Below are 27947 nucleotides of genomic sequence, written 5' to 3'. Positions count from 1 at the left end.
AGACGTAAACTGATCATGTTGTTGAGCGAGTTATGCAGGTAGGTTCAAATGTCAGGGATACACATGTAAATCACAAACGCGACAACATGTCCACTGAATCAAAGCGTCGATGTTCTTTCCTAATTCTAATGGTTGCAATAGGTCTCTCAGGCCACGTATGTAGTGGAGGAAACGTTTTACTGGTGCCAATGCCATTCTTTGATAGCCACTGGTTCGGCCTTGCGAAAATCGGACAGGCTTTGGCGATGAAGGGGCACGTCGTCACAGTAATTGTTCCGGTGGGCATCGTAAAGAAACGACAGACAGAGAGGCCGGATTTTCATTACGAAACATTCGAAGACCGAGGAACCAGGGCACGACTGAAGAAAGTTCAAGAGAGGTACTTTTCAGTGGCGGAAACAATGTCTATGAACGAGTGCTTTATTAGACTATCAGTCTCATGTACGAAGGACATTACAAAACACTGCGATTTGCTGCTGGGGGACAGGGACCTCGTAAACCGACTGAAGGCATCCCGATACGATGTTGTAATTTTTGACCCCATCTTCCCGTGTGGCGCAATAGTTGCAGCCATTCTTGATCATCCTCTGATCGCCATCTTGCGTGGAGATCCTTTCTTTCTAGGCCACAAGGCTACAGGTGTACCGCTGCCTCCATCTTACGTGCCACATTTTGCTTCGGATTTTACCGACCAAATGGCTTTCGTACAGCGGGTACAGAACGTCCTGTTGACTACTCTCACACCCATGGTGACAAATTTGCTTGCGAGTAAGACATACGGCGAATTAGTCCGTAAATGCATAGGCGAGAAAGACACTATCCAGAGTGTGGCGTCACGTACGGACTTGTGGCTACATAGAACCGATACTATCTTAGACTTGCCCCGTCCTTCTATGCCCAACATGGTGCAAATTGGTGGCTTGAATGTCCGAGCGGTTGCATCTCTTCCAAAGGTGGGCCCATCATATCAAACGTTATATGAGCAGACAACGAAATATCCTGTTGATATTACAAGTTGAATAACACAGTATGTTGGATATTGCTGGGTTTTAGTTATAGTTGGGACAAAATGCAATTTAAAACGTTCTTCAAATTGATCTTCTATTGCAGCAGTTGATGGTTAATTTTTTTTAATTTCAGGAATTGGAAGCCTTTGTCCAAAAGTCTGTAGATGAAGGAGTGATCGTTGTTAGTTTTGGATCCATGTATCGAACGATGTCACCGGAGAAGGCAGAAATCTTTGCCTCAGCCTTGGCCCGACTCCGGCAGAAGGTGGTGTGGCGGTACACGGGAGAGAAGCCGGCCGGGCTGGGCAACAACACCAGGCTGATGAGCTGGCTGCCTCAGAACGATCTGCTAGGTAAGAGGCAGTTAACATTTATTACTCATGTAGCAGAAAACCAAAACACCATATATACGTACATAAAGGCAGTTAAGGAAGCAGCCCGGACGCAAAATTATTACTTTCCTCATCTGTGATGATTCGTGTTTGGTGTTCAGAGCCCCCTACTGATCGGCCCCAGCACTGCATTTTCTGCGTTCAAGAGTCACACAATCTCAACCATGCACTGTAATATGCTACCTGCCCCCATTTCCCTTCAGTAACTACGAGAAAAAAAGACAGATTAGTGTCAAAGATTACACCTAGGACCAACACGCACATGCACATTTTACCTTTGATTTTCCCTAGGTCACCGCCAGACACGAGCCTTCATCACCCATGCCGGTTACAATGGCTTGTCCGAGGCCCTGTACCACGGCGTGCCCGTGGTGTGTCTGCCGCTGTACGGGGACCAGCCCGGTAACGCCGCCCGGGCGGTGGCCAGGGGGCTGGGGGTGAAGTTGGACTTCAACACGGTCACTGCGGACCTGTTATATCAGGCCATTATCCAGGTTCTCACTAACAACAGGTGCCATGAACTATGTAATCTATATAATTTTACATTTGACTGCCAAACCTGGCCTTTATCAAGGTAGACCTGACCTTGTGGACACGTGCCTTAGGTACAAAATATAGTGGATCAAATGTAATTATTAGTTTGTGACGTCCCCCGTCTGCTATGAATACACGAAGAAGAAGATCTTGCTTTTAGAAGTTTTGGATATATTCAAATTGTGACTTATGCTCCGGAATGTATTTTGTGTCATTGTGATTTCTGTGTGCAATGAATAATTAGCATGTTTAACACCAGTTTTGTATGGTTTATTACCTTTACGCCTTTTCCCTTATTATAGCTTCCATGTGACCGCAGCCCGCCTGTCCCGTCTGTCCCGTGACCAGCCCCAGTCACCCATGGAGCGGGCCGCCTGGTGGATAGAACACGTCATCCAACATGGCGGCCTGCCCCATCTCCGCGCACGCGCCGTGGAGCTGCCGTGGTATCAGTACTACCTGCTGGACGTGGTTGTGTTCCTGCTGTCCGTCTGTTCAGCTGTCCTGGGGACCGCGTGGTGCAGCTGTTACTTCATGTATGCGGTATGTTGCCGTAAAACATCAGCCAAACTAAAGGGTCACTAGGCTAAGCTGATAGAAATATGTTGTTCCATTGCATCTGCCTTCTACAACGGTAGAGTACGATCTCATGAAGGCCCAACTAATTATCCCGCCAACCTCCGCCAAAACATAGACATGCAAAGTAAAAGATAGAAATGCAAATATTTGATGGACGTGTAGGCACTTTCTCATTGGACGAACCGTTAATTGCCATCCTCTCATTGGTTGAACTGCTAATTGTGATGGACAGTGAGGATCGTCATGCCTACACAGCTCAAATACATGTATCTTAGCCTTACTGACATGTATAGAATATAGCCTATATACGTCTGAGAATTGAACCGCAAGTACAAGACCCAAAGACAAGTAATGCATCCTGTGATTGTTTATTATTAGATGACTAGCATAATACTACACATGGTATATTCCCAGATATACAATGATCAATAAGTAGATGAAAACCACCCAGAAACATGTGGAGACAAAAGTCATATATTCATACAAAATCACCCTCTTATAAATACCAACAATTCAATATATTAATGTACGTGATCAAACCATATAGATATGGACTTCATCCCACAAAGAACAAAAGTATAAAACAAGTATCATCGATACGATTTCCAATGCTTCACTCGAAGATAAAGGCATGATTCCTACTTTTTCATACGAACTTATTTTATACATTTAGTTATCGTTAAATGCAATGCTATATTTTAGTCAATAGTTTTATCATATCATCAAATCCAGGCCGAAGTTTTCATGATAAAAGATATAAAATTGACAACACATCAATGACATTACCTAAAACTCGCAATAAAGAATTTGATAAAGTATACTACATTGCTAAAGCCATTGACACTGTACACAACGTGCTCTCTATAACTATAGCGTTTTTGTGTGGTGTGTGCTTTTTGCGCCACCCAGCGATCTAGACGGAACTACATCTACTTACAAGTTAGGCTTATTTCATAATATACTATATATGTATGTCATAAAGAATTTCATTCAAAGAAAACTGCCAGCACTTTTTGTTGATAATTGATGGAGAATATCGATGTTTCATTTCTGTTATCGTAGAAAAGATTTGCCTGAATAGAGTCATGTGACATTTCCGTATAATTTCATTCTAAATCCTAGTTACGTCTGATCAAGATCATAAAATCCGAACTTTTCTTTCTTTTGGGAAAAGAACCTAATACTAATTTTGTTCATATCTGCTCCTGTCAGTGTATTTTGAGTCAATTTATACACGTGGTCTATACCTATTTACATACTTGAGTGCACATGTATTTGTTACGTTGCTAACTTAAAAATTGATTAAGAAAGAAATGTCTTAGAAACACAATCTTTCTTTATCGGTATGTCTTAATCATGAAATAAATCGTATATCTAATATTTAAGTGTAGAAATATGCGGTTAAAGAATTATACCTCAAAATTTGTTACCATATATTACCGCCAACTATTAAATCATAGAAACTTTTAGATTAATGAAAACTGAAACAAGTGGTAACCATTTCCCAATTAAACTAGAATATAGTCATTGGAAACATCGTAACAAGCTATAATGTTGAAGAATATTGTTTTTAAGTGTTCACAGTGTGCACTTACTCTACAACTTACTCTACACATCTAACTTCTTGCACATAGACCTTGATCGGCCATGTACGTTCACAGAATAGAAGATCTCGAGATACCAGAAACAAACTGGCATCTCTTTAAATACTCTGTAGATTTCCTTAAACTCGGAACAATGTATAAAGTCATTATCAATAAGAACACTTCATCTTTTGATGTTCTGTCTTTTGATAAAAGGTTTTGGTTGCAGGAAATTAAGATTTATCTTTTTCTTTTAGCAAGTATTAAGAGGAAGAAGAAGCAGGAATGTTCCTTTCACAATGTTCGCACACATCCCTGGAAATTTCGCTGGTTATTATTTCTCGTATAATATCTATCATAGAAAGCGATATTTGAGACTTATATAGTTCTAGACACTTCGCTGTAATGTTGTCTTAATGAGGCACTTCCTGTTTCATAACCTTTTTCCAAAAGCGATGAACGAAGAGATCCTTGCTCTTGCGGTATTTGGTAAGAAAACTTCCGAGGATGAGTCCCTTGACTTGACTGACGCCGGAGTTGGGTCCAAGGGATATTTCCATCATGAGCTGTCCTATAGGAGCGGCAAAAATCATACTTTATGTAAGCATGTAAATAAAACTGTACAAAATTCAGTGAAGTCTCAAAAACCTGTAGAGCTGCGGTGTTAAAAGCTAGTTTTATGACTATCTATTCAATGAACTGTGTGCATTTGAAACTGATATTCTGATTATGGTTTTTACTTATTAAAGAATAACGTCTGCTGCTATAGTGTGATTTAGAAAAGTTTTGTCTGATATAAAACAGTACGTTTGCAGCGCGTGACTAAATCCGATATCTTGACTTCTACATGATATCATGACTTGAACAGAAATTAACGATATAACTTCAGAATGATTAAAAAACATTGTTGATGCGCACCTTGAGTGTGCGGTTTCATCTCCTTGTGGTCCAATTTCCTGCCGATGTTGTCGGCCAGAAGCTCCCCCTGTGCGGTGCTGTGCCTCGGCATCTTCACCTCCGCCACGTCGTTACACCCACCGATGGCGTACACGTGCTCCAGGCCGGTCACTTCAAACAACTCGTTCACTTTGATCCGGCCGGAATCGTCTAGTTTGCCGCCTGGAGGTGAACATAGAATTCAGATTATGTACGATCAAAGGGTTCGGGGTAATGCAGTGTAAGCGCATCATTTAGACGAAGAATGTCTTTTCTATAATTTAGACGAAGAAGTACATAATGTCTTGGGGGAATGTGTACACACACACACACACACACACACACACACACACACACACGTACGTACACACACAGGATCCCTGTCCTTGGTGCTGAACACTATCCACACACTGAAAATGCTCTGCCCTGACACCATTGTTTAATACTTTTGTGGCGTACAAAGGCAATAGTAACTACATAGGATTCTCACCTAAATTGTTAGCGAATACTGCCGTGTTAGGTTTGACGCCTGTACACCGTATAACCAGGTCTGCACTGACTTCCGTCCCGGCGTCTGTTTTCACTGTTGTGGGCTTCGAGACACTTGTAGCAACTTCTTCAAGGTTTTTCACTCTCTCATCTGTAAAACATGCAAATGGCTCAGTATCTTCCAAAGTACGCTTATTATGATGCTATGTGAACGAACGTAAGAAAGAACATAACTAAACATCGCCCGTATTTTTGTATCAAAAGAAATACGAGATATTTACTTTTAAGTATAACGACAGGTTCAAGATATGAACCTTTAGTTACCAACACTCTCTCGTCTGTAAAACATGCAAATGCCTTAGTATCTTCAAAACTATAAGATATGGTTATTATGATGGTACGTGTCTACATAAAGAATAGACAATAAACTGAAGATCGCCCGTATTTGAGCTAGGAGTGCGTAAGAATACTACATTTTAATTAAAATTCAACGACAGTTTTAAAGAAATGAACATTTATCTACCAGCACCAGCCTCTTTCTAAAACCATACCCAAAATAAAAGTGACGCCATATCTGGCTAGCTTCTCCTGTAGCTTTGTGCGCATGCCCGGTAGTACGTCGTCGTTGATGAGATGCTGGTGAGCGTGGATCACGGTGACGTTCTTGTTTTTGTGGGCGGACAGAATTTCTCCCGTCAGTTCTATTCCCGCTACTCCTCCGCCAACGATCACTATTTTGTCAGCCGTCTCAATCTAGGGAAAAATGGTGAAATTAGCCCTTAAGGTTGATTCTAACGCATTTTAATAATACTATATTCCCTTTACGTAGTCTTACACTAGTGTGTTCATAACAGTTGTACATTGTCAGCAGACGAATTGACTTTTGTTACACCAGTATGAATCTCAATATGTAAAATATTAATGCTGTCGCTGTTGTATTAGAAATCATTCACTTTTAAGAGACTGAAGTCCTTCGTTGCCTCAATTGTTAATGCAAAACAATTACATCTTAAATAGGTTACTTTCTCCAAATATAACGTTAACGTTGCATCGGAATCTAAACAAGCTGAAGCAAGACTGTCTTTATGGCCCCATTCCCACTAGGATAAAATTGTCCGGATCGAGCCGAATTGATTCGCTTTGATCCAGCTTCGATCCGACTCGAAGCCGGATCAAAACGAATCGATTCGGCTCGATCCGGACAATTTTATCCTAGTGGGAATGAGGCCTATGTGTTAACATAGTTTTCTAGGGTTCTGTTAACACACCTGTTCTGCCAGATTGTTGTACCTGCTGTATTCATGTGACTATGGAATGGTATGGGTCATTTTTCTCCGAACAGAGTATCATGTCTGTTTTTATTGTAATGTTTTGTTTTCTAACACACCTGTTCCGCCAGGTTGTTGTACCTGCTGATGGCCTCCTCAGCTGTGATGGTGTCATCCACCCGTCCGGGGAACGGTCCCGTACAGCCGGTAGCCAGGACCAGGTGAGTGTAACTCATGGTCTCTCCTAGGGGCAGACAGAACAGTAAAAAAAAAGGTAAAGGTAGTCCCGTGGCTTTTTTTAAGGCCGTAGGGGCAGTGGGTTGGTAATCCACTGTGTCCAGGGCACGGTATTGGAAGGCGGAGCCCATCCCTAGAGCTCTCCTTCCACCGCCTTTTACCTCCCCAACCGAAGTCAGCTAAGTGACACAAGATCGGTGGCATCGGGCAGGATTCGAACCTCTTGGGTCTGAGACGAACATTCTATCGTACGCCATACGACCCCAGCTTTATAGATAGTACAGTACGTGTCACAATATCATCAATATCTTTGGCATTCGGAATTCTGCCATGAGGTATGCTAGAAAAAGTTACTCCAGAACTTTTGTCCTTGATGGCGGACACCAGGCTCGGCCCTGTGAGACCAATGTCTCTCTCGATCATCGTCAATAAAGTGGCGTGTAGTCTGCTAGCCTGTTAGGGCGAGCCTACGTCGTCGAATTACTGATGAAAATTGCAATGGGAGGGAGAGAGTCATAGAGTTACTTGTTTGACAGATCGTTTCTCCATGGTAAGGTGACGTGTCATAATAAGTCTACAATCTTCTATCCCTTTAAATTGTTGGAAGTGCGGTGAACTAATTTTGTGTGTGGGTTTAAACTAATCCGTATACGTTTGTTGACTGTCACTCGCTAATAATAAAAGAAGACATATACATGTATCACTACTGCGCATGCAGAAGATAGACGCAGGCCATTATAAATAATAAATGATACCATCTATTTTTATAGATGGATCCATTCCAACGGGCCATGCAGCATTATGGAAATACCATAATATGTCACGTTTTATATTGATATTGATATTCAAGTGCTGTTCTCTGTTGAATTGAATTGATGACATGCCTTTTCCCGTCATAGTTATGTTGAGGACTCAATAGTTACAACACCACGACAAATTTATCAAATTGACATTAAACAAAGTAAATTTGAATACAAATAAAACGTACACAACGCCATTATGTTTGTTACCTGTTTCTAAGATGATGGTTCTGTCAGATGTATTGACATCCTTCACTCGACCTTGTTTAAACCGCTTCCCAAACGTGGCATCATATGGAATAAATGTCTTCTTGGCAAAATCTGAAAAAAAAGGATAAATGTTTTAAACAACTGAGCAAATATTGTACTTTAAGATTTCATGATCCATAATATGCATTTTATGATTGGTAATCAAAATCTACGTTTTCAGTTGCACCATAATTGAAATATGTCCAAAAGATAACTGAAATATGTCCACAACATAACTGAAATATGTCCATCTTAACAAGCTTTTTATAATAGTATTTTGTCTTTTATGCAAGGAGAGGCAATGTCAGAAGCAGAGGTACGCAATTACCTGTTCTAACTGCTGACCTAAGAGCACCGATGTGGTGGTGAAAGTATTCCTTTGGGTCGATTAAAGTAAAGTTGATTTTGCCTTGTAATTTCCGTGCAATCGCTATACCCGCGTACCTTCAGGATTGGGAATGAAGAAAGTTAATAGGTTATACACATGTAAATTGGAAAAGGAACATTGATATTGATTGCTGTGTGGATCTATCGTAGGTGTACGTAAAGTAAAACCAGCACCCCACAACACAAAGAGACAGTAAGATAACAATTACTGTAAAACTACTAGTAAACTCCAAGTAGATCCAAGGGTGGCGTATTGGACCATCTCTGGCCAATGGATACTGTCTTTTGCCACCCTAGTATCTGCTTGAAGATTACTGTAAAACCACAAACAGGTATAAGTTATGATTACAGTTTAAACTTGCTGCATAATGACTTCTACCAACACAGATGAACTTTCAAGATAAGTTAGTAATGACCTACCCGCCTCCGACTATAACTACGTGGGCGTTGGCCTGCTCCTCTGATCCGTTGGTCTTGGCGTGGCTCTTCTTGGGTGAAGATTTGGGAGAGGCACCCGGAGACACCTTTGGTGACGCATCCCGACTGTGGTCGCCTGCCTTATGGGGTGCACTGCTGTTTAACCATTAAAATAATAACATTCAGCGCCATGTTTCTTGAAGTTATTAGTCGTACAGTCAAACCTGCCCAAGAAAACCTCTCAGGGGACTGATAGACAATAGGTGAATAGGTGGTCACAAGAGACAGGATTCTTAATGCTTACGTCAATGGGAAAATTATCTAAGGGACTTCATGTAGACGTGGTCACTTGTGCAGGTTTGGCTGTATTTCTGAATTCGCTGCATCACATTTTAACGTGTCATACAGTTCAGTTCTTTGATGCCAAAGCAACTGATAAATTTGCAGGCAAATGAGCACAGCACATACAAACTATTTAGCTACCATGCATACAGCGAAATGCAGCTATGGATCCTAACAGCGGCTATTGCATGCAGTGGAGTTGAATGGCATGCGTTTGAAATTACATGATGCTTTGAGATACCCATTCTTGCCGAAGACAAAGGTCAGGTCAGTGATGGTTCTGTCGTGGTGTTCGACAGGGCTGCCGGCCGGAGAGTGAGACGACGGCGTAAGCAGATTGTTAGTGTGCGAGCTCGGCAGGCTGGGGAGGGACGCACTGCCCACGGGGTTGGGCGACGAACCACGTCTGGGCCGGGGATGTTTGGGACTGACTCTCGGCGAAGGGTGCGACCCGCGCCGAGGACTGACGGGGTAATGACCCGTTGGACTTGTCGTTGGACTCTGCTTAGGACTTGTCGCAGGAGATGGCGTCCGGCTTGGCGAATGAAATATGCACGTTAGATGTGTGATAGGATGGACAGTGATGTAACTCTTAAACCTATGCGAAGATTTCTTTAGTATTTAGTCCCTCTATTTCTATGACCTAAAACCATTTAATCTTTGGGGGGGGGTTATATCATGTGTTATTGTTTTATTTATGTTATATTTTTAGTAATGCTTACCTAGCTATTTTGGTACTAGCAATGCCAAGCATATGGCTCTATTATTCTTGGGTGCAGACTCTTTAAAGTCTTCAGAAAGTGCTAGATGACTATTTTATGTAAATTAAAACAAATACATTTTCTTTTGCTTTTTTTCCGATCTATAACTAGATGTTCACCTTCATAAAGCAAATAGTCTTTGTGCAATCAAAGATAAATCATTATCTGAAACCATGATGTGAGGTTTGACCATTCCCTAGTGTTCAATTCAGATGGAAACTCTTCATGATACCCTGATGCTGATCGTGAAAGAGGAGCGTAATATGATCTATATGATCTTCATTCTATGTTACAGGTACGTTTAATTTGGTCCCTCGGTGACACAAATTCACAAAACCCGCCCAGCTACCGTCCTCGCCCGCCACGCAGTCGGCATTTTAATGATGATAGACGATGACAACAAATACGTAGAGTTCAGACAAATTAACCCAGGTGAATAGAACTGCGGTTATCTTGATTTCATAACGCCCACTATGATTCGTCAGTGTCAGGGACTTGATATGCTGTCTATCAAACGACAGTCACTGATACCATCGCCCTAGATAAGCGGATCACGATGCGTCGATCAAATGATTTAAGAATTGACAGTGACGCATAATCCTACGATACCCAAAGCTCCAAAGCTTGCACAAACCATTTCGTGTTAGTACACTAGCCTGCAGCTATCATTGGTGCTACTGGCAGATGGCCAGATACTACATACAAAACTCCTTTATATATACTGAAAACACTGGAAATCACATAATTCTTCTACCAAATGTTTGACGAAGAGAAAGAAAGCAGTTTAGAATCTTAGGCCTTTTGCTAAACTATTGATACTGCTATTATCATCAGTGAAACTTCTGACAGTACATCATCAACTGCTTAAACTTCGCAATGATGGTGAGAAAACCATTGTAGATGTCCCACACGTACACAAAGACAGAACAGCTATCCATTCTATTCCCAAAGTAGTAGGTAGTAGTAGCAGGCATTTCGTCGGTCTTGCAAGACCATGAAAATACCTCTTGTACATGCACCATGTAATTATTCCCAAAAGTAACTCGATATTTGACGCACTTATTGATAAAGACGAAACACACTGTCTCAACGTGAATATCTTCCTACTCACGACACGTATCGCAATCCTCGAGGCCGGCGCATCGGCACGGGTGACCATGCTCCTCGGCCTCTTCCCCGACCGTGGGCCCACGACGGGTACTGACTCCGTCCCCTCCCCATACCCATGTACGAGGATCGAGAAAGATACGCATACGCCATCATCTATATCATTATTAACATAGATGGTACAATATCCAGTACATCAGGACCAAACTGAATATCTAGAAATCACCAAAAAGCAATGTGAGAGAAAAGCAGCAGGACAAAAAAAAACAAATGAGATTATGTATCTATCTATTAATAAATTATTAGAGTCCTGGCTAATCTCGACCGTAAAGAGATGCAATGTATAACAACATTATCCTTGGACTAAAACTGTCAATTATGTACCTGACATGATGTTAGGTCAAGACTCTGAATTGAGAGGTCCACTACTGCCGAAGTGCTATCTCGTTCTTATCAACTTTGTGCTCTCTCTACACTCCTAATTGATAGGGCTTTTGGTATGTACTTTATTCATAAACCAGTCATGGGCATCAATTATTTAGGAAACACAGGCTTTCAAATGAAATAGCAAGGTTGAGTCATGATTTGATTGAATCATAGAAATGGCACTGGCAAATGACTATTTCGAAAAAAATACTAATATATGTACTCTGCCGAGTAGCTTGCTCAGTGAAACTGTAAAGAGAACTATGGTTAGATGATGGACTGCGTATTTAGCTACAATAACACGATATGTTAGTCCCACATGAAACAATGTTTAACAATCGCAGCCATTATATCAGTCAAGTAGGGGCTATACAAATGATCTCGACAGAAGCACAGACAATCACCTGTGGTTCCAACTGTTACAGACGTCCAGATTCTAGAATCTGACAGAGTTTAAAAGCTCCACTATACGTTCATGTACACCGTGTAGGTATAGACGGGAACTGTTCATGTATACTGTGTAGGTATAGACGGGAACTGTTCATGTACACTGTGTAGGTATAGACGGGAACTGTTCATGTACACTGTGTAGGTATAGACGGGAACTGTTCATGTACACTGTAGGTATAGACGAGAACTGTTCATGTACACTGTAGGTATAGACGGGAACTGTTCATGTACACTGTGTAGGTATAGACGGGAACTGTTCATGTACACTGTGTAGGTATAGACGGGAACTGTTCATGTACACTGTAGGTATAGACGGGAACTGTTCATGTACACTGTGTAGGTATAGACGGGAACTGTTCATGTACACTGTGTAGGTATAGGCAGTCAATGAACAAAGGGGCACTCTTATATAGCATCTCAAAAAAGACATCTTTTAGATTTATGACAGAGAAAATTTGACTAGGAAGTTCATCAAATAAAAAAAAAACAGACTACAGAATTCCAGTTAATTTGTTTAGCTTGTGACGTAACTCAGATGAGTCATTTAACGACCCACCATGGTATAGCTAAATTGCTCTCACTAATATCGGGAACATATGGTCTAATCGTAATAATGATACTTTTCTTTCTGGTTGAGTTACCTAAATGACTACGACTGCCAAAATGTGTTTCAATAGATTTCAGATACGATATGCCTATCTCGAATGGATAACTCTACTGGATAAAGTTACAGCTGACTCAAGTACAAATAACCATTATTTTTCGTTTACTGTCTCCTCTATCTCTTTGCAACTATAGGTATATATCAAACCATTTATCTATTTTTATGGAATAGATTAAAAGCTTGATGATGGCACATTTAATGGATATTATCTTTGAAAGAGATCTCATGATGGAGGAAAGCATATATAATTAGATAGCAATTGCTGCTGCTACTATTACAGTGATTGCTAATTGTATACCAAAGGCTTTTACCGTGATGTTTACTCACAGCCTTTTATTCGCAATCATGACTAAGATTGCCTCAATTTTCCTGCCTATAATCTTGCGTAAAACCTATTATTTCCGGAATGCAAAATAGAAGAGTTTTACGTTTTTCCTGTACCTTATGCATAGTTGGAACGTATCTTATACATGTACTGTTAAAATGGCCGTACATAATGCAAGGATTTGCATTCCCATATCCAGGCTGACGAAAGTCAAGCTGTGGTATTATGAAGTATCGTATGTATTCTCTAGTGACTGGACAGATGTACCCGGTAACACTTTACAGTGTATATAGAGCCTTCCCACAGGAGAGGCTCTTACAACTACTTCAAAGCTTGAACAAAACCTCTGCCCTTCAGGGCCTCTTTGATGTGCCGAAGTGCTTGTAGATGCTTAGGGCAACTGGGAGTTTCGTAGTAGTAAGAGATCACTCAATGTCCATATGATGTACAACGGAGTTCTCTGTTTTGCACAACTGCAAAGTTGTCGGGAAAGTTAATTCAAAAATATTCAATATGAATCGTATTATGTGTTGCAAGTATGTCAAGCAATGCCGGATATATACTGACCATATGACGTGTAGTTATCATTTGTTTTTACTGGGAGTTTTCGTAGTAGTAAGAGATCACTCAACGTCCTTATGTTGTACATAGGAGTTCGTCATACAGAAGTAGCTTGACTGACTCTCACGAATGTTCTCTGTTTTTTACAACTGCAAAATTGTTGGGGAAGTTGAAAATATACGATATGAATCTTATTATGTCTTGCAAGTATACCAAGCAATGTCGGAAATTACTGACCATATGACATGTAGTTATCATTTGTTTTTAATGGGAGTTTCTTAGTAGTAAGAGATCACTCAATGTCCTTATGTTGTACATAGAAGTTCATCATACAGGAGCTTAAGTAGCTCGAATGACTCTCACCAATGTTCTTTGTTTTTCACAACTGCAAAATTGTGGGGTAAGTTAAAAATATACGATATTAATCTTGTTGCAAGTATGCCAAGCAATGTCAGAAATTACTGACCACTTGACATGTAGTTATCGTTTGTTTTGACCAATACTTGAACTTACATCAACTCAGTCTACTATACAAATCATGTATTTTATTAAGGCATTTGATTTACAAGATGAAATCATTCGACTAACGATGTAAGTCAAATTCATAACACTTATTAGCTGAGGATGATATCTTATTTATCCTACAATATGTACTGTTTGAACCTATTTGAATACTGCAGTTTCATATAAAACATAGAATAGAACGTTGCGTCCCAGACGTATACCACAGGAATGGCAACCTGTTGCATTTCCCTTGGATAATGCCCTATAGTTGAGAGAAGCTGTCTGTTATACATTATTTAGCCGTCCATCTATCTGCACTGCCAGAGCTTATATAACAGGCCAGGGATCATACAATGATAGTGATGGCCACAGTTGGCGATCCATCATACAGCGGGCTCTAATGTCTGACACGTACGTGTACGGACTTTCTACACGGCTCATCTTACAAAGACTGGCCGCAATTCAAACCGTGTTCTTTCAACATCAGTCATATGGCAAACAAATGAACGTTTTGAATCATATAGCCCTGGTATCTCTTTGATAAATGAATAAATCCACAACAGGGATGCATGGTGTATTGTACGGTGTACAACAATTGATGTATTCTGTTGCAAACCAACTTCTTTACCCAGTTGTTCCTTTGCAACACGTTGTATCAGAGTTGCATACACTCCATATAATGAATATATTCAATCACATTTTAAAGGGAGATAACCCTTACTGTGTACACACATATATATATATATATAGGTAAATATATCAAACAACGAGACCTCAGAACTGGTAGCATACGTGATACGTCAAATTCAACATGTTGATACATTCACATACCTGTACACTAGTCATTTGTATGCACTATTTTGTATTAGTTGTAGTAGACCTTACGAAAGTCGCCGTCGTGTCAATAAGGATTGTGGTTGTATTGAAGACGAAAGGAGTCTGCATGGAAGAAAAGTGTCCCGCTAATTGCGTTTTGAACGGATGTTGTCCCAGGAGGATGTGATAATCTAGGACGTGTGGGCAGGCGTGTGTCCTGACCTATTTTGACATGTCCGTGTGCAGCATATTGCTTGTACAATCATGCGTCATGTACTCATATATTTGATATCCAGCTGTCCAGATCGCTATATTGAAAGTTAGTACAACATTGAATAACGCTGTTGCTTTGCTTTGTTTTGCATTCGTCCATGATCCAGAGAAGAAGTAAAATTGTGGAAGATCAAGTCTGTATCTTTGTCCCTAAACGTTTTGACATAGATGTCAAATGTTATAAAATCGGTACTAACGCCTTCAGACAAGGTTAATGTGATAATACTTTTATTGCATGCTTTACCATTGCTGGCACGATGGCAAATGTTTTTATGGCAGCATCAATGCACATTTATCTGCAACCTGTGCATATAAGATTATAGCTTTCATCTTAAATTAAATGATATGGGGGCGACAGAATCAGTATTTCCTCTGTGTTCTGCTTCTTAGGAGTTACAGTCAAACGTAAATTATCCCCCAGTGTTGAGATTGAAGCAGAAATAAGATTTTCTGGCCCGTATGCATGGTAAAACTCTTCTTAATGTGCTAAATTATTCACAACAAAGCCCACGCTTAGGGATGAAGACTGCTAAGGCCGGCACATGAGGTCATCAAGCTTGGATGGAACGTATGGTGGATTACTGTCCTCGTAATGACGGTCTTACCTCTTAACATCCAATCAACAACCTACAAGCGTGCGTATTGTTTAAGCGTTGCGTAATATTAGGTGCTTCTGTCTTATTTCACAAACTGGTAATCTTGAAAACCTCATTTATCTTCATTTTACTCCCACGCCATCAAACTATCTCTCTCCTCTAATGCATCTTAAGAAGCAATCTTCGGGATTTCTTAATGCACATTACGGAATTGATTCGGTACTAATGGTAGTTATAGCAGGTGAATATACAATGATTACTATGTTGCCTTATTACATCGGAAAGCCCCATATATATGGGAAATCAGTGACAAACAAAGTAAAAGCCCTTAAACTGGGAGTAAATTGAGGTAAATTAAATGATGGCCGCTATCTTACGGGGATATGAGTACCATGACATTGAATAATTTATGTCCTAAGGTCGGGACTGGGCAAACTGTTGAAATAGCCGGAAGGAAGATGGCAAACTGCTGTCCATTAAAGGATGACCTTGACACAACCATCACTGACCTTAGGAAAGAATTAAATGATAACAGTACGTATGGCACGCTTACGCTCTGCCTCAAGCAGATAGAGCTGCAACGTGATTTCACAACACAGTCGTCTGCAGTCGCCGTTACTTACTGTTTCCGTCTCCTGGAATGGAAAAGGAGGCCTCCTGCCCATGATGAGCGGTCTGCCCCTCCCCCGGTGGTAGTATCCCCTGCCCGGGAACGTGTACCCCCCTCGGTACGACCACGGGCCATTGTCGTACATTGTCGATGCTCCCGACAGATAAGCATACGCCATTTTGAGTCACCACGAGGAAAAGGCTACTACCTTACGGAGGGGTGCGAGAGTACATCATCCACCATATGGTCCACAACATCCAGTACAGAAGACCCGGTGGCGCAGACGAGGACCACGGATGGTACACACACGCCGCGAGGATTCATTAGTAGCCTTTGTGAGATAAAGAAGCGGCAACTGTCACCCCGATAAATAAAGTGAAACGCCCCACCGCTTGAAAAACAACCGTAGCTTCCAGTGGGATTAAATCTCTTTGTAGGAAAATCGTCCATTAGGGCCACACCAGGGCTACATTATGAAGATAAGGATTGTGGTATTCCCCGTTGAGACACCATAATAAATACATTATGGCTGCTCTTGTCTCGCCTGGGAAGCCTTCGGAGCCGGGAAATGATCAAAAGCTAACCGGTTAGACTACATTTTCTTCACGGGTATTTCAAAGTAGCGGACCAGAAAATGATGGTGCTTTGCTCTCGGAGCAATCTAAAGCCGTAGGCCGTCCAGACGGAGTTTTAATCCTTGAATAAAGATGCACGAAGAAGACAAGGCTGCTCTCCGTGATCAGAATATTAAGTGACCATGGTCTCCTACTTTACCTACGACTTTATGATCTAGTTTACGCGCAAACTTAAAGATGTTGAAGTTTTGCCAACACTGTTGGTATTCCACCCCGTCTTTACCCCAGAGAAAATCGGTTTTCTGTAATCTCCTGTGAAAAATGTGTCACTAACAAGACTCGGCAGCAACATTGTTAGGGTAATCACCTAACTGATCATCGATTATTGGATCACGTCCCTGAATCCAGAGATTCACAGGAAACTCTCACTGCGCCAGGCATAATCCTGTAGAACGACTTCCACATCGCAGTAATTCACACGTAAAACTCTAATGGGAGTCATTGCCAAGTCCAGAAACCATCGCTTCGGTATCCTCCAGGGTAGAATAAGCTTACAACTGCTTCAACACATGTGGCAGTGACAATGGCAGGTCATAAATTTTCATAATCCTTTTAAGAGAAGCAGTAGAGATTATACAGCTCCGCCGAGATATGATCTGAGTCGTCTGGTATCATGCTGGCAAGCGTCAAATCTATTAGAATAATTTAGAATAATTTTAAAGACTATAAATATATGCAATTTATAAATTCCCAGCCATCGCTGTCGTGTAAATCCTTCGTTCTCGCATTTATGTTTTCCTTAGATTATATTGTTCGACATTAAAAAAAAACTCTCAACATATGCCAGGAGATTTTAAATTATCTGATTTAACCTCCTTGATATATGTTTTTGGGTATTCTATTAGTGTATGAGTAGGAAGATAATAAACAAACAGCCAAACAATTATAAAGACACAAATCTCGACCCGATAACTTTTAGCTACCTCACGTCAGAAGAAATTACGCTACGTCCCTTGTGATTCTGACTAATGTCTAAGTCTAGGCGTCCTGCGCAGAATATTAGCGTTCATAATCGGATTCCGAGGCAACAGGCTGACACCATTATGGAGAGAGTATTCTATTGTGAAGGAAGTGATCTCACTGAAATTGAATTTACAGTAAAGAGCTATCTCAGTGTGGACTACGGAATACATTCCTTATACCATTACGGCGTTTTTATATCTCATTTCATTTATTTTACCATTATATACCATTATATTTTACCATTATATTCTCTGCGATCTATGGCAATAAAGGAGATAGCCAAACGATATTTCAAAGACGTGGCTGGTTCGTAAGATGATTCTGTAAGAATTTCAACGTCTTCCTTAATGGCTCACGTCCTGTCATTGACCTTCTAACTGAAGACAGTATTCCAGGAAGCACGTCCATTGGAGACTGTTTGTGATTAACCTCTATGTCACGGTTCGCTGAACGGCAGCTTCCTGTAACATTAAGTTTCAGGGATAGACGTCGCGTTAGGTAGGAAAGTCATTAACATGTTGCTTTTTTGCATGGCGCTTTACATGCGGTTGGTCGCGGACTTGAAACACTTTAGAAATGTTGAATACTGATTTAAGTACACAGTACATGGGAAAGAGAATGGAAGGGATATGCAACACGGCTATGGTTATTGCATAGCTGTGCGGCCCAAGGGCTAAAAAGACGGAGATGGGAGCCGACCCATACACCATATTCTGTGGAGGGGAGTAGCTAAAACGTTGAAGCGTTTTATTTGGTAGGATCTGTTAGAAAGAAAGTTGCCGTCTAAATATATTGTAACAGATATCCAGGTAGTTTAATTATAATTCTCTTTTTTCTACCTCCATAGGTGAATGCAGCTGGGTTTCGAAACAACACACGGATGCATGAAAGGAATTTCTTAAAAAAACTAAAATCAAAAGTGAGATGAGATGTTCTTTAGACAACCCACTGCGGGATTGTTTCAATCAGATTGTTAATCCCTGGTCAAGATTAGTTTTTAGATTGGTCTGATGGCCATCTGTTCACTTAATCTTCTCAGCTAATCCTCTTTTACAAGAGACTATTAAAATAGGCTAAAGCAATAACCTCCTTTGAATCATTCCGCTCCAAGGAGTTGTACAGACAGTACAGCGTTTTTTTTATTGGAAGAAAAGTTTGTGTTCGATGATTGTGTTGAGATATTACTTCGCTCTTTTGTGTAAATAATGTCAATCTTGGCACCATCTGTTAATGGTAAGATCTAGAAGAGCGAGAACCCGTCAAAATTAAACGCAAGCTGGCTGCACCGTTGCATATATCGGTGGGAAATTAACGAATTTCTGCCATATGGTATTCGTCACAGACAGAGTTTTATTATAATTATTTCATTGTTGAAGTTTCTGCCGTGGAGGTGAATACATAATGTACCATAAGTAATGTTTTATATTGGCGTATATGAATCCGTGTTATTCTCGTACAATCAATGAATACATATACTGGCTTTAAAACAAATTTTATGTTCGACTTTCGACTATTATTTTATACTTTATGCTGTAATACGATATATTCCATTTCTATGCTAATCTACTTATATTGTTTTGACTAAGCAGCTATAATATCCAATAATATAATAAGTTGAGCGATAAACTATTTAGTTTTCTTTCATCAATAGACCACCAAAGTATCATTACTCTAACACTAATTCTAATACTCTAATTCTAATATCACCGGCAAGCTATTAGTTTAAGATCCCAGAAAGAATGACAGCGTGGCAAAATTTCATAATTATGATAAAATACCTCGCGTAGCTACAATCACTGAAGATATATAGTCAAAATAGTCCCCCAGTCCCTAAACAAGTTTACGTTGCAAATATCATTCAATGATGGCATTGCATTGGGACCGGAACGTTCTTCCCTTGCTGGTAAACTAGTCTATTTAATGCAGATTTATATGTACAGCCTTTGTAGATGGTGTTGAACGCCATGAGGTGATAGTTTCCGCGCAAGGTCGTAGGGATGAAGTTGTAATGACAGGCGAAGTGTCGAATACCCAATCTTTGATGGCAATTCCATCCAAGATGTGCCGCAATTATCGCACGCAGAGGACAGAAATATCCAATTTAGAGGATAAGTGTTCCGACGTTAGATTTCAGAACGGGATTATTCAGTCGGAAAATTGTCCCAGAAATTGGGGTTCACTCATGCTGAACGCTTCATTCCTATCCAACAGATAAAAGAATCCCCAAAGCTTCCATAAATGTTCCTATATAAGTTTGAATATATTTCTATTGGCAACAGTTTCAACCAGCTATGGCTTTCGATGCCGATGGTATACCAAATAAAATAGTTCTTTTCTCCAAATCTTTGTGTGCATGAAATAGGAACACTCCTGAACACTCCTATCCTATCCAACAGATAAAAGAATCCCCAAAGCTTTCATAAATGTTCCTATGTAAGTCTTGAATATATTTATATTTCTACTTGCAACAGTGTCAACTAGCTATAGGTTTCAATGGTATACCAAGTAAAATAGTTCTTTTGTCCAAATCTTTGCGTGCATGGAATAGGAACATTTGCCACTCCTGAACACTTCAATCCTATCCAACAGATAAAAGAATCCCCAAAGCTTCCATAAATGTTCCTATATAAGTCTTGTATGTATTTCTATTGGCAACAGTTTCAACCAGCTATGGCTTTCGATGCCGATGGTATGCCAAATAAAATAGTTCTTTTCTACAAATCTTTGCGTGCAAGGAATAGGAACTCTTGCCACTTCTAGCTCATTTCATTTCGTGAAGTGATACTTGTATCTGTGCACATCCGAATCAAATTATAGATTCTAGAAGATGCCCTACTTCGCAACGATGGGTTTACACTCAAGACAGTCCTCATGTTAAGATGAGAGGTCTGATAAGAACAGTGCGTTCCTAACAAGTAATTGGTGCCATTAACACCATGGATGTGATGTGATTCGTTTAGTGACCAAGCATGGCCAGTTATTGTCAAGGCCACTGCTTTTAATTTCTTGCATGAATGGTTGGTCATGAAGCGTGTCCACTGCAGAAAAACATATAGTCAGATAACCAAATGTGGAGCAAAACTATTGTAAGGTATCGCCTAAATATGTTGCATTAGTCGGCATCTGGCTTGTCATTCACATTTTACATACCATAACGAATCTTAAAAGTCACCATATGGTTTTTCCTGCCCTTCTCTATAACTATAGTTTTCTTTTAACAGTTTGGCTGTTTTATTTGAATGACTCTAACCAAGTTGAACTAGTTTGCTCAATCATATCTCTCCAGTTTAAAATTAGATACGCGTTACAAATAGAAATAGAACTTAATTGCAAGACAATTGTACAAGGTACAACGTACGGCAACAACTACTGAACATAGTACAAAACAAAAGGGCATAGAATGAAAATTAACATCATAATTACCAAACATGATATACTTGGCCATAACGTTCAGTTGGTGCAAGAATGTCGACCTTAGTTGATGTGAAAAAGGCCATTGAATGGGCCATCACGACCCAGCTTAGTGTAGTAGTTTTGCGCTCACGATTCAAGCTTTAAGTTAAACGACCTTCATCATTATCCATTGAGCGCTAAGTCTAATGCACAGGCACGCGCGGCGTCCGGATTGATATGGTATTTGCACTCACGTGACTATGACGTCACTATGACGTAAGCGTTGGCCGCCATGATGGTTGGTTCAAACTAGAAGTAGTAAAATTTTATTTGCATATATAACAATTTTCACATGGTCACACTATAAACACATGCAAAATGATAGTGCGTGTAAATTTTAGCCGATTAGCATAACAACATCTATGCAGTGAACAAAGTATGCTTAATCATAATGACCAGCAAGGCAGCAACGTATGTTGATGACAGAAATTGTAAATGCTAACTTTGATATATATATATGGATCAAAAGATTTGCCCTGAATGGTATTCTGATTATGAATGACATCAAAGCTCACCCGCATGATCCATAAACTATTGCCCTTTTAGGCCTCGCTCTCTTCAAAATGTAATGCAGAATATCATGCTTATTGAACATACGCATTGCTAAACTTAAGCGCAAAATCCCACAGTGTGATCAGAATGTATGCGAGAAATACAATCCGATAATTTGACTCTCATTGAAAGCAAAATCATCTCCATTTGTTATTTAGGAGATCTGCATAATTGTCATATTAGAGGCTTTGGGCACATTCATGTCACGAACCCATTAAAAACGAAATCAGTATACCTGACTGACTTTTAACAAGCCTGTTAACACATGATAGATAGTGTAGATCTATATGCATAAAGTTCCGTTTTAAAATGCGATGCACATCGTGCAAGAGGACTGAGTGGAGTGGAGTGAGTGGCATGTATACATGTAATAGAAAAATCAAGCTTTCTATTATGATGTTACGCAGCGTAGAAATTGGATGTGTTTTAGACAATATCGACAAACTACGACAAAGCTGTGAGGCAAACAAGTAAAATATTGCGGTTTTACCAAACTTGAGTTATAGAAAGTTTGTTGCAAATCCATGCCCGAAGGCTAATTGCAAGAACATTATAAAATAATGAACTGTAAAAATGATAATAATTAACGCTAGCAATGCTACTTTTTATATGTTATTGTTGGGTTTGATTTCTTTTCTTTTTTCTTTTAAACTTTTTTTGTGCTTTGTTGTCTTTTATATTACTTTTTGTTCCATAATACTGTCCGGCTGGGCCCCGGTTTGGAAATGTGATCACCTCAGCATAAGGGAGCTGCATACAGATCTCAAATCTAGTATTCTCCCATTCATAGACTCCTGTGGGAACTCAGCCAACCTTTGTTTCTCTGTAGGTTGTGGTATGCGTTTAGTGACTGTAAGAAATATGATTTTCCATTAATAAGTAAAGGTTGTCACAAACCGCAGAGAGCCCGACATTTTGCAATAATGATAAATTTTGCACGAACAAATTGCAATGCGGCTGTGGCAGAAGCACATTGTATATAAGAGCCGCTAGCCATTCATATGACTTTGTGTATTCAATATATCTTAAACATGTCAATCATTTCTTGTGATCTTTACGTCTCCATGTACACATAAAGAACCCTTGGCACCGGATAGAGGTCCACACATGTCATCCTGTAGTCAAAGCATGCTTGGGAAGAACCAAAAGGTCAAGCGGAAGAATTTGTACAAAACGGCCCCCTGCCGATTGCATTCATAAGCTGTCGGTATTCCCTAGGCTGTAGTCTGTTCTATACAATCCGTTTGACTTGCTACATATTGGGCACAGATGTTTTGGAGAAGATAATGGATTTTCTATATGGGAAGATGACAAAGTGCAACTCGTAGTTCAGATTACTGCCAACTGTTTCAGGCACGAGCTTTGTTCGCTCGGAGGCTTCTTACGGCTTCCAGGGTAAAGCGAATGAAAGGGAACAAACAATAAATCCATCAACCGGGTGTAGAAAGGAATGGAGTATGAATAACACTAACAGCAGGGTTTAATAGGAAAGACATTCATCACGTTAGTTATTATTACAAGTTGATGGACTTTTATTATTGCCAAGACACTGAGATTGCATGCTAAGCTTTATTGCCAAGAGACTGAGATTGCTAAGTTTGATCTTGGTGTGAAGTTTTACTTGCACATGGGGATAGTACAATCTACACTGCTACTAAATCTTAACACAACTGGTCATAGAACGCTTGTAAGGCTGATTTCCCAGTGGTTTAATGTGTCTTTTTTCCTAATTACTTGTTGGAAACTAATTAAAGAAAACAGCGGTGTTGTGTTATGGCTGTAGGCCGAGGAAATACTCGTAAAACGATGTAATTCATCGTTCCAAAGAACAGGGGAAGAACAACAACTGTTACATTGAACAACTGGCAGAGAAAAAAAATCGCCCTTGTCCCAGTACCCTACTTATATCGATAATGTATCGACAGTTGGTATATGGCATAACGTGCCTTTGACGCAACTGATAGCTGAAGGTTCATCACTAACAACGAATCAATGTCTATGTATACAAAAAGGTCAGACCAAAGTGAAATCTGCGACTATTTCCGTCTACCGTCGGTTCAATTTACTCCTTCAATATCGATCTGCACTACTAGTAATTCCTTGCCCCCCCCCCCCACCAGTGGTTTCTGAAAACAAATTAAAGTAATAACTTTCCCCTACTTTGATTCAACAGAAGAAGAGGACATACTTTACTGACCGGAAATATAGGGAACTCAACTAGTGATGTGATATGATGATTTCACTCGCATATCTACAACCTTTTTGATGTTAGTATCAATGAAAGACCCCTCCGGCAGGAAGCCTATCTTGACAAACGATGCAATCACAACACTGTAGTCCGACTCCCTGTCCTAATAACATTTGGACGTGCAGGATGCTTCCGTTTCGTTCATCGAGTAGCTCCCCTTATCTTTCCCGATGATTACTCTTATAGACAAATTTCCCAAGAGTTCAAACCGTAATGGTACGAAGATGAGTGGTTATTGGGAGCTTGTATACATCAGGGCTACCTAGAGGGTTCTAGAAATAGATGGTGAGGTAGCTAAGAGTGCCACTTCTGGCAAATTATCAAGTTTTTTGGGTAAGGGATTGCAGGATTTGACCTCATCGTGGTTATTCATGAGGGTTCCATCTTTACACGATGACTCTGCTTGCCAAATCTACGAGGTAGTGGAAAACGGCCAAACCAACGAAGTTCTCAAGCTGAACTTTTGTTATTGCCCACAAACGTTAGCAAATTCATTTTATACATTCTAATGAACAGGTGTATTGATTTTTCTTAATTAACTAGAATCTAATTTACAAGACTTTGTTTCGAGTGTAATAAGTGCGGCATTTGCAATGCCTGAAGTAATCTCGCTACATGAACATTTGCCAAATGTTTGTAACAGTGTTGCTTGCCAAATGTCTACAGCATGATTAAATGTTCTTCCATAATGTACTTATTATCAAAAGTACCTTATTAGAGAATATGCATTTAATAAAGTATGGAATCAATGTATATGATATGAGGTACTGGATTAATTGTATGTCACAAGAATAAAGAATAAATGAGGATTTTTTTCCAGAGCACTTCCGTACTTCGTATGGCTACCAACCATCAGTTACGTGATGACCCTTAAATATTTATCAGATGTTGTAGATGTCTAGTCAGGAATTCGTTACGATCGATCCTGTATCCTGTACCGATAGCGATGCTGCAGACTATACTGCGTTTTTAAAAACATAAATCAATTATCATTGATAGACTCGTCTCCATACAGATCATCATTGCTTCATAATCAAAGAAGATTATGACATATTACCCGATTATATTCGGAGAATGCCAACATTATGGAGTTTATAAATGATAAAAATTAAGATTAAGGATGATTTGTTCACGTAATGCAATATATTCTACAGCATGCCTCTTTAATCCAAGGTCAGTTACCCCAATCCGTTTTGCAAAATACCAAGCCAAAGTGTGTGGTCTTTAAGAGATAAAGCCCTTCACTGTAGTCAAGTCAATCAATACAGTGGATTCATTGTTACTTTACATGCAACCATGTTGTAAACGTCACCATCAGTTAATTGTTGAAATCTAGCTGGAAATTTACACTTACCAAATATGCTACTTGATAAAGTCGCATGAAATATTATCATTTCATTTTTATCATGTTTGGACGTAATCTCAACATCAGTATGTTAAACCGTGACTTTTTTGCACAAGCACTTATCCAGCATTACGTCACAATTCTTTCAGATATTTCCCATTAATATATAATGACCTTCTGTTCCCTGGAGTATACTTTAGATGGCCCAGGGAATTCCTAAAAAGGTTTTGCTGGAAGAGGTATTGCCATCGAGAGTACAACGCTCAGATGCACGTAATCATTCTTCATATAGCATTAAGAAAAAAATACATCCTTTTTGTCATGAAACATGTTCTTTATCAACACTGGTCTTCTGGAAGATGCTGATAACATTAACTGTAGCAATCTGCTTTATGTCTAAAAATAGACGATTCTTCTGATAAAATAACGTTTGAAAGGACTAAAGTATGTAGCTACTAATAAGGCTTACTCATAGCGTGAATAATCCACATTCCTGATTGCTATCTCCTTTGTATTGGATGACTGTTTCATATGTTTTTCCTTGTTCTTTGTGTGTAAGAATTTGAAATATCTTGTCCTTTCTTGATCCACTATTGTGTAAATATTCTTTAACACTTGGGTAGTTCTGTACGATCTAATATAGGCATGATATTAATGCGTCATGACATCATTTCGTGCAATAACGAACAGCTTTGTTACAGACAGCGTTTAGAGTTACACAGTTTCACGGTACAGACAACAAATCAATCCCCACAATGCAGGTAACGTTAGTTGGTGCATAGATACCTGGCAATCCATTTTATGAATGTACTTTATAACAGCATGTAAGGTAACGTTTTAGACTTGACCTTACCTGGTCCCCTGGTGACTTCCCCGCCGCTTGTCGTGATGGCTGTGACGGTGGTGGTGGTGGTGATGTTGGTGCTGCTTGTGTTTCTTTTCTTGCTCCTTCTTCTTCAAAATACGCGCTATCACCGCCGGCGAGGCTGCGGCAGCCATCTTGGATTTAATAATAGCGCAGGGAGAATCCGTTCGATGCGGTGATTATTGGGGAGGCTGTCCGATACCTGAGCGATCCTATCACAGGAGAGATCCGCGCGTCCAAACTGCTGTGACGTCGGGTTTAGGTGGATATTGTTTCCAACACGGAGTCAAGGCAAGTTCGATTAGATGGACCCAGAATCAGTCACGGAACTTAGAATACCTGTGGGAGAGAATTTAAAAAGAAAATTATTGCGATAATCAAATGTAACATTTTGTCATTTTCTACAGAAATTACACTAACATTTTGAAATAAAATATAATGAAAAAAAAAAGATTATGATTTTTTAGATAGCAAAATCTGAAGGTGGAGGTAGACCCTACAATAGGTCCCTTTCCAAGAATCATTACTGATACGCCCCTACTAACTTGTGGCCGTGCTTCAGTAATTCCAGTCGATACAGGTCTGTTATCTTCAAAGCGAAGCGACGGTAGCTTTACACTTTCCGAAATACGACCTAGATTTTAACACAGGGAAGAAAAACACCATGTGAAAGGATGTTATCAATGGGGCTTAACAGAAGAAGATGAGAAACAGTGTTTCCCAATAAGTAACAGGGTTGGTAATTACGTTGGGCGATGAACCGTAACAGTGAAAATTATACGAGAAGCTTCTAAATGTCACACTTTCAAGTTTCAGACATTTGCTAATCAATATAATTTTTTGTCAATATTGTAATACGTCCGTTGCTGCCAACTAACACATTCTAGCAACATTATTCGTAGCTCTGGGAAACTGACATCGCGCCGGGACGGAATTTGGCCGGTTTCGACTTCAATTGTCTTTCCCAAAAATGACATAGATCAGACCACCACTCCTTTTATATACTTTTCCTGTACCTCTCTAGTCAAATTCTCGCAGCATTGTAATTTGAATTCTGACCAAAGGCAAAAAAAAGTAATGATAATAATGATAATGGTTTTATCTGAACATACTTTTTAGAGACGTTTTTCAACAACTAATTTGATCTGTGCGATGACTAATTCATCTATGATCTGTGAAGAAATTCCACCGAATTGCAGCCCTAAGATTACGACCGGACTGCCCGGACCTTTCCAGTCGACAGACGCTTGAAGTAATGACAAACGACCTGCCAGGGGAAAATCTAATCCCGGGTAATCATGGATCGATAGAGCACCAGAGTCTCCGTCAATGTCCAACACCAGTTCCAGCAACAATCAGTCAAACTCTAAAGGCTAATCGAATGTCTGCAGCAGAGTGCTGGTGGAGAATCATCGCCACCAGCGTTGAAGGGCGAGGGTCGCCACGATCAAGTTCAAAGTGCCGTCACAATTTTCCAAATGACGCATGTGTCTGAGGTTTGAATCAATAATACCATAGTCCAATCCTTACCAGACGCAAACCGGCCACAGTACAGCTTTGGAACTCCCTCCCA

At 40.0% G+C, this 27947-nt stretch overlaps 2 protein-coding genes across 5 annotated transcripts; one reads left to right on the top strand and one right to left on the bottom strand.

Annotated features, from left to right (window-relative positions):
• LOC109477903 (UDP-glucuronosyltransferase 2C1-like) lies at nt 1-4481 on the top strand. Its single transcript, XM_019779365.1, has 5 exons — nt 1-953; nt 1141-1360; nt 1691-1910; nt 2236-2476; nt 4353-4481. Exons 1-5 carry the CDS (start codon nt 33-35, stop codon nt 4479-4481), a joined length of 1731 nt encoding a protein of 576 aa, XP_019634924.1. The 5' UTR covers nt 1-32.
• LOC109477904 (apoptosis-inducing factor 2-like) lies at nt 4425-27947 on the bottom strand. 4 transcript variants are annotated; one of them, XM_019779366.1, is made up of 11 exons: nt 27905-27947; nt 26363-26713; nt 9462-9755; nt 8882-9034; nt 8403-8518; nt 8036-8146; nt 6908-7032; nt 6072-6273; nt 5522-5671; nt 5014-5214; nt 4425-4666 (listed from the first exon to the last, which is right to left on the bottom strand). In XM_019779366.1, the coding sequence occupies exons 2-11, from the start codon at nt 26506-26508 to the stop codon at nt 4509-4511; spliced, it is 1656 nt and encodes a 551-aa protein (XP_019634925.1). In that variant the 5' UTR covers nt 26509-26713; nt 27905-27947; the 3' UTR covers nt 4425-4508. The 4 variants fall into 4 exon arrangements, with proteins under 4 accessions (XP_019634925.1, XP_019634928.1, XP_019634927.1 ...); XM_019779369.1 differs by lacking the exon at nt 9462-9755; XM_019779368.1 differs by lacking the exons at nt 9462-9755; nt 26363-26713; nt 27905-27947 and adding an exon at nt 16327-16921.

The sequence above is a fragment of the Branchiostoma belcheri genome, unplaced genomic scaffold, assembly GCF_001625305.1.
Source record: "Branchiostoma belcheri isolate BF01 breed outbred unplaced genomic scaffold, Haploidv18h27 scaffold41, whole genome shotgun sequence".
NCBI classification, from domain to species: Eukaryota; Metazoa; Chordata; class Leptocardii; order Amphioxiformes; family Branchiostomatidae; genus Branchiostoma; species Branchiostoma belcheri.
Note: the sequence above shows the minus strand (reverse complement) of the source record. Positions and strands in the feature narration are given on the sequence as shown.

What these genes read in the sequence shown, in the direction of transcription:
- LOC109477904 (XM_019779366.1), bottom strand. Translation starts at nt 26,508, where the DNA reads ATGGCTGCCGCAGCCTCGCCGGCGGTGATAGCGCGTATTTTGAAGAAG. An exon ending in TTTGTCTTCGGCAAGAATGG is followed by an intron (nt 9,035 to 9,461) that starts GTATCTCAAAGC and finishes ATGGTTAAACAG; the next exon opens with CAGTGCACCCCATAAGGCAG. An exon ending in TGGCGTCACTTTTATTTTGG is followed by an intron (nt 5,672 to 6,071) that starts GTATGGTTTTAG and finishes CATGTTTTACAG; the next exon opens with ATGAGAGAGTGAAAAACCTT.
- LOC109477903 (XM_019779365.1), top strand. Translation starts at nt 33, where the DNA reads ATGCAGGTAGGTTCAAATGTCAGGGATACACATGTAAATCACAAACGC. An exon ending in CGGTTGCATCTCTTCCAAAG is followed by an intron (nt 954 to 1,140) that starts GTGGGCCCATCA and finishes TTTTAATTTCAG; the next exon opens with GAATTGGAAGCCTTTGTCCA. An exon ending in CAGGTTCTCACTAACAACAG is followed by an intron (nt 1,911 to 2,235) that starts GTGCCATGAACT and finishes CCCTTATTATAG; the next exon opens with CTTCCATGTGACCGCAGCCC.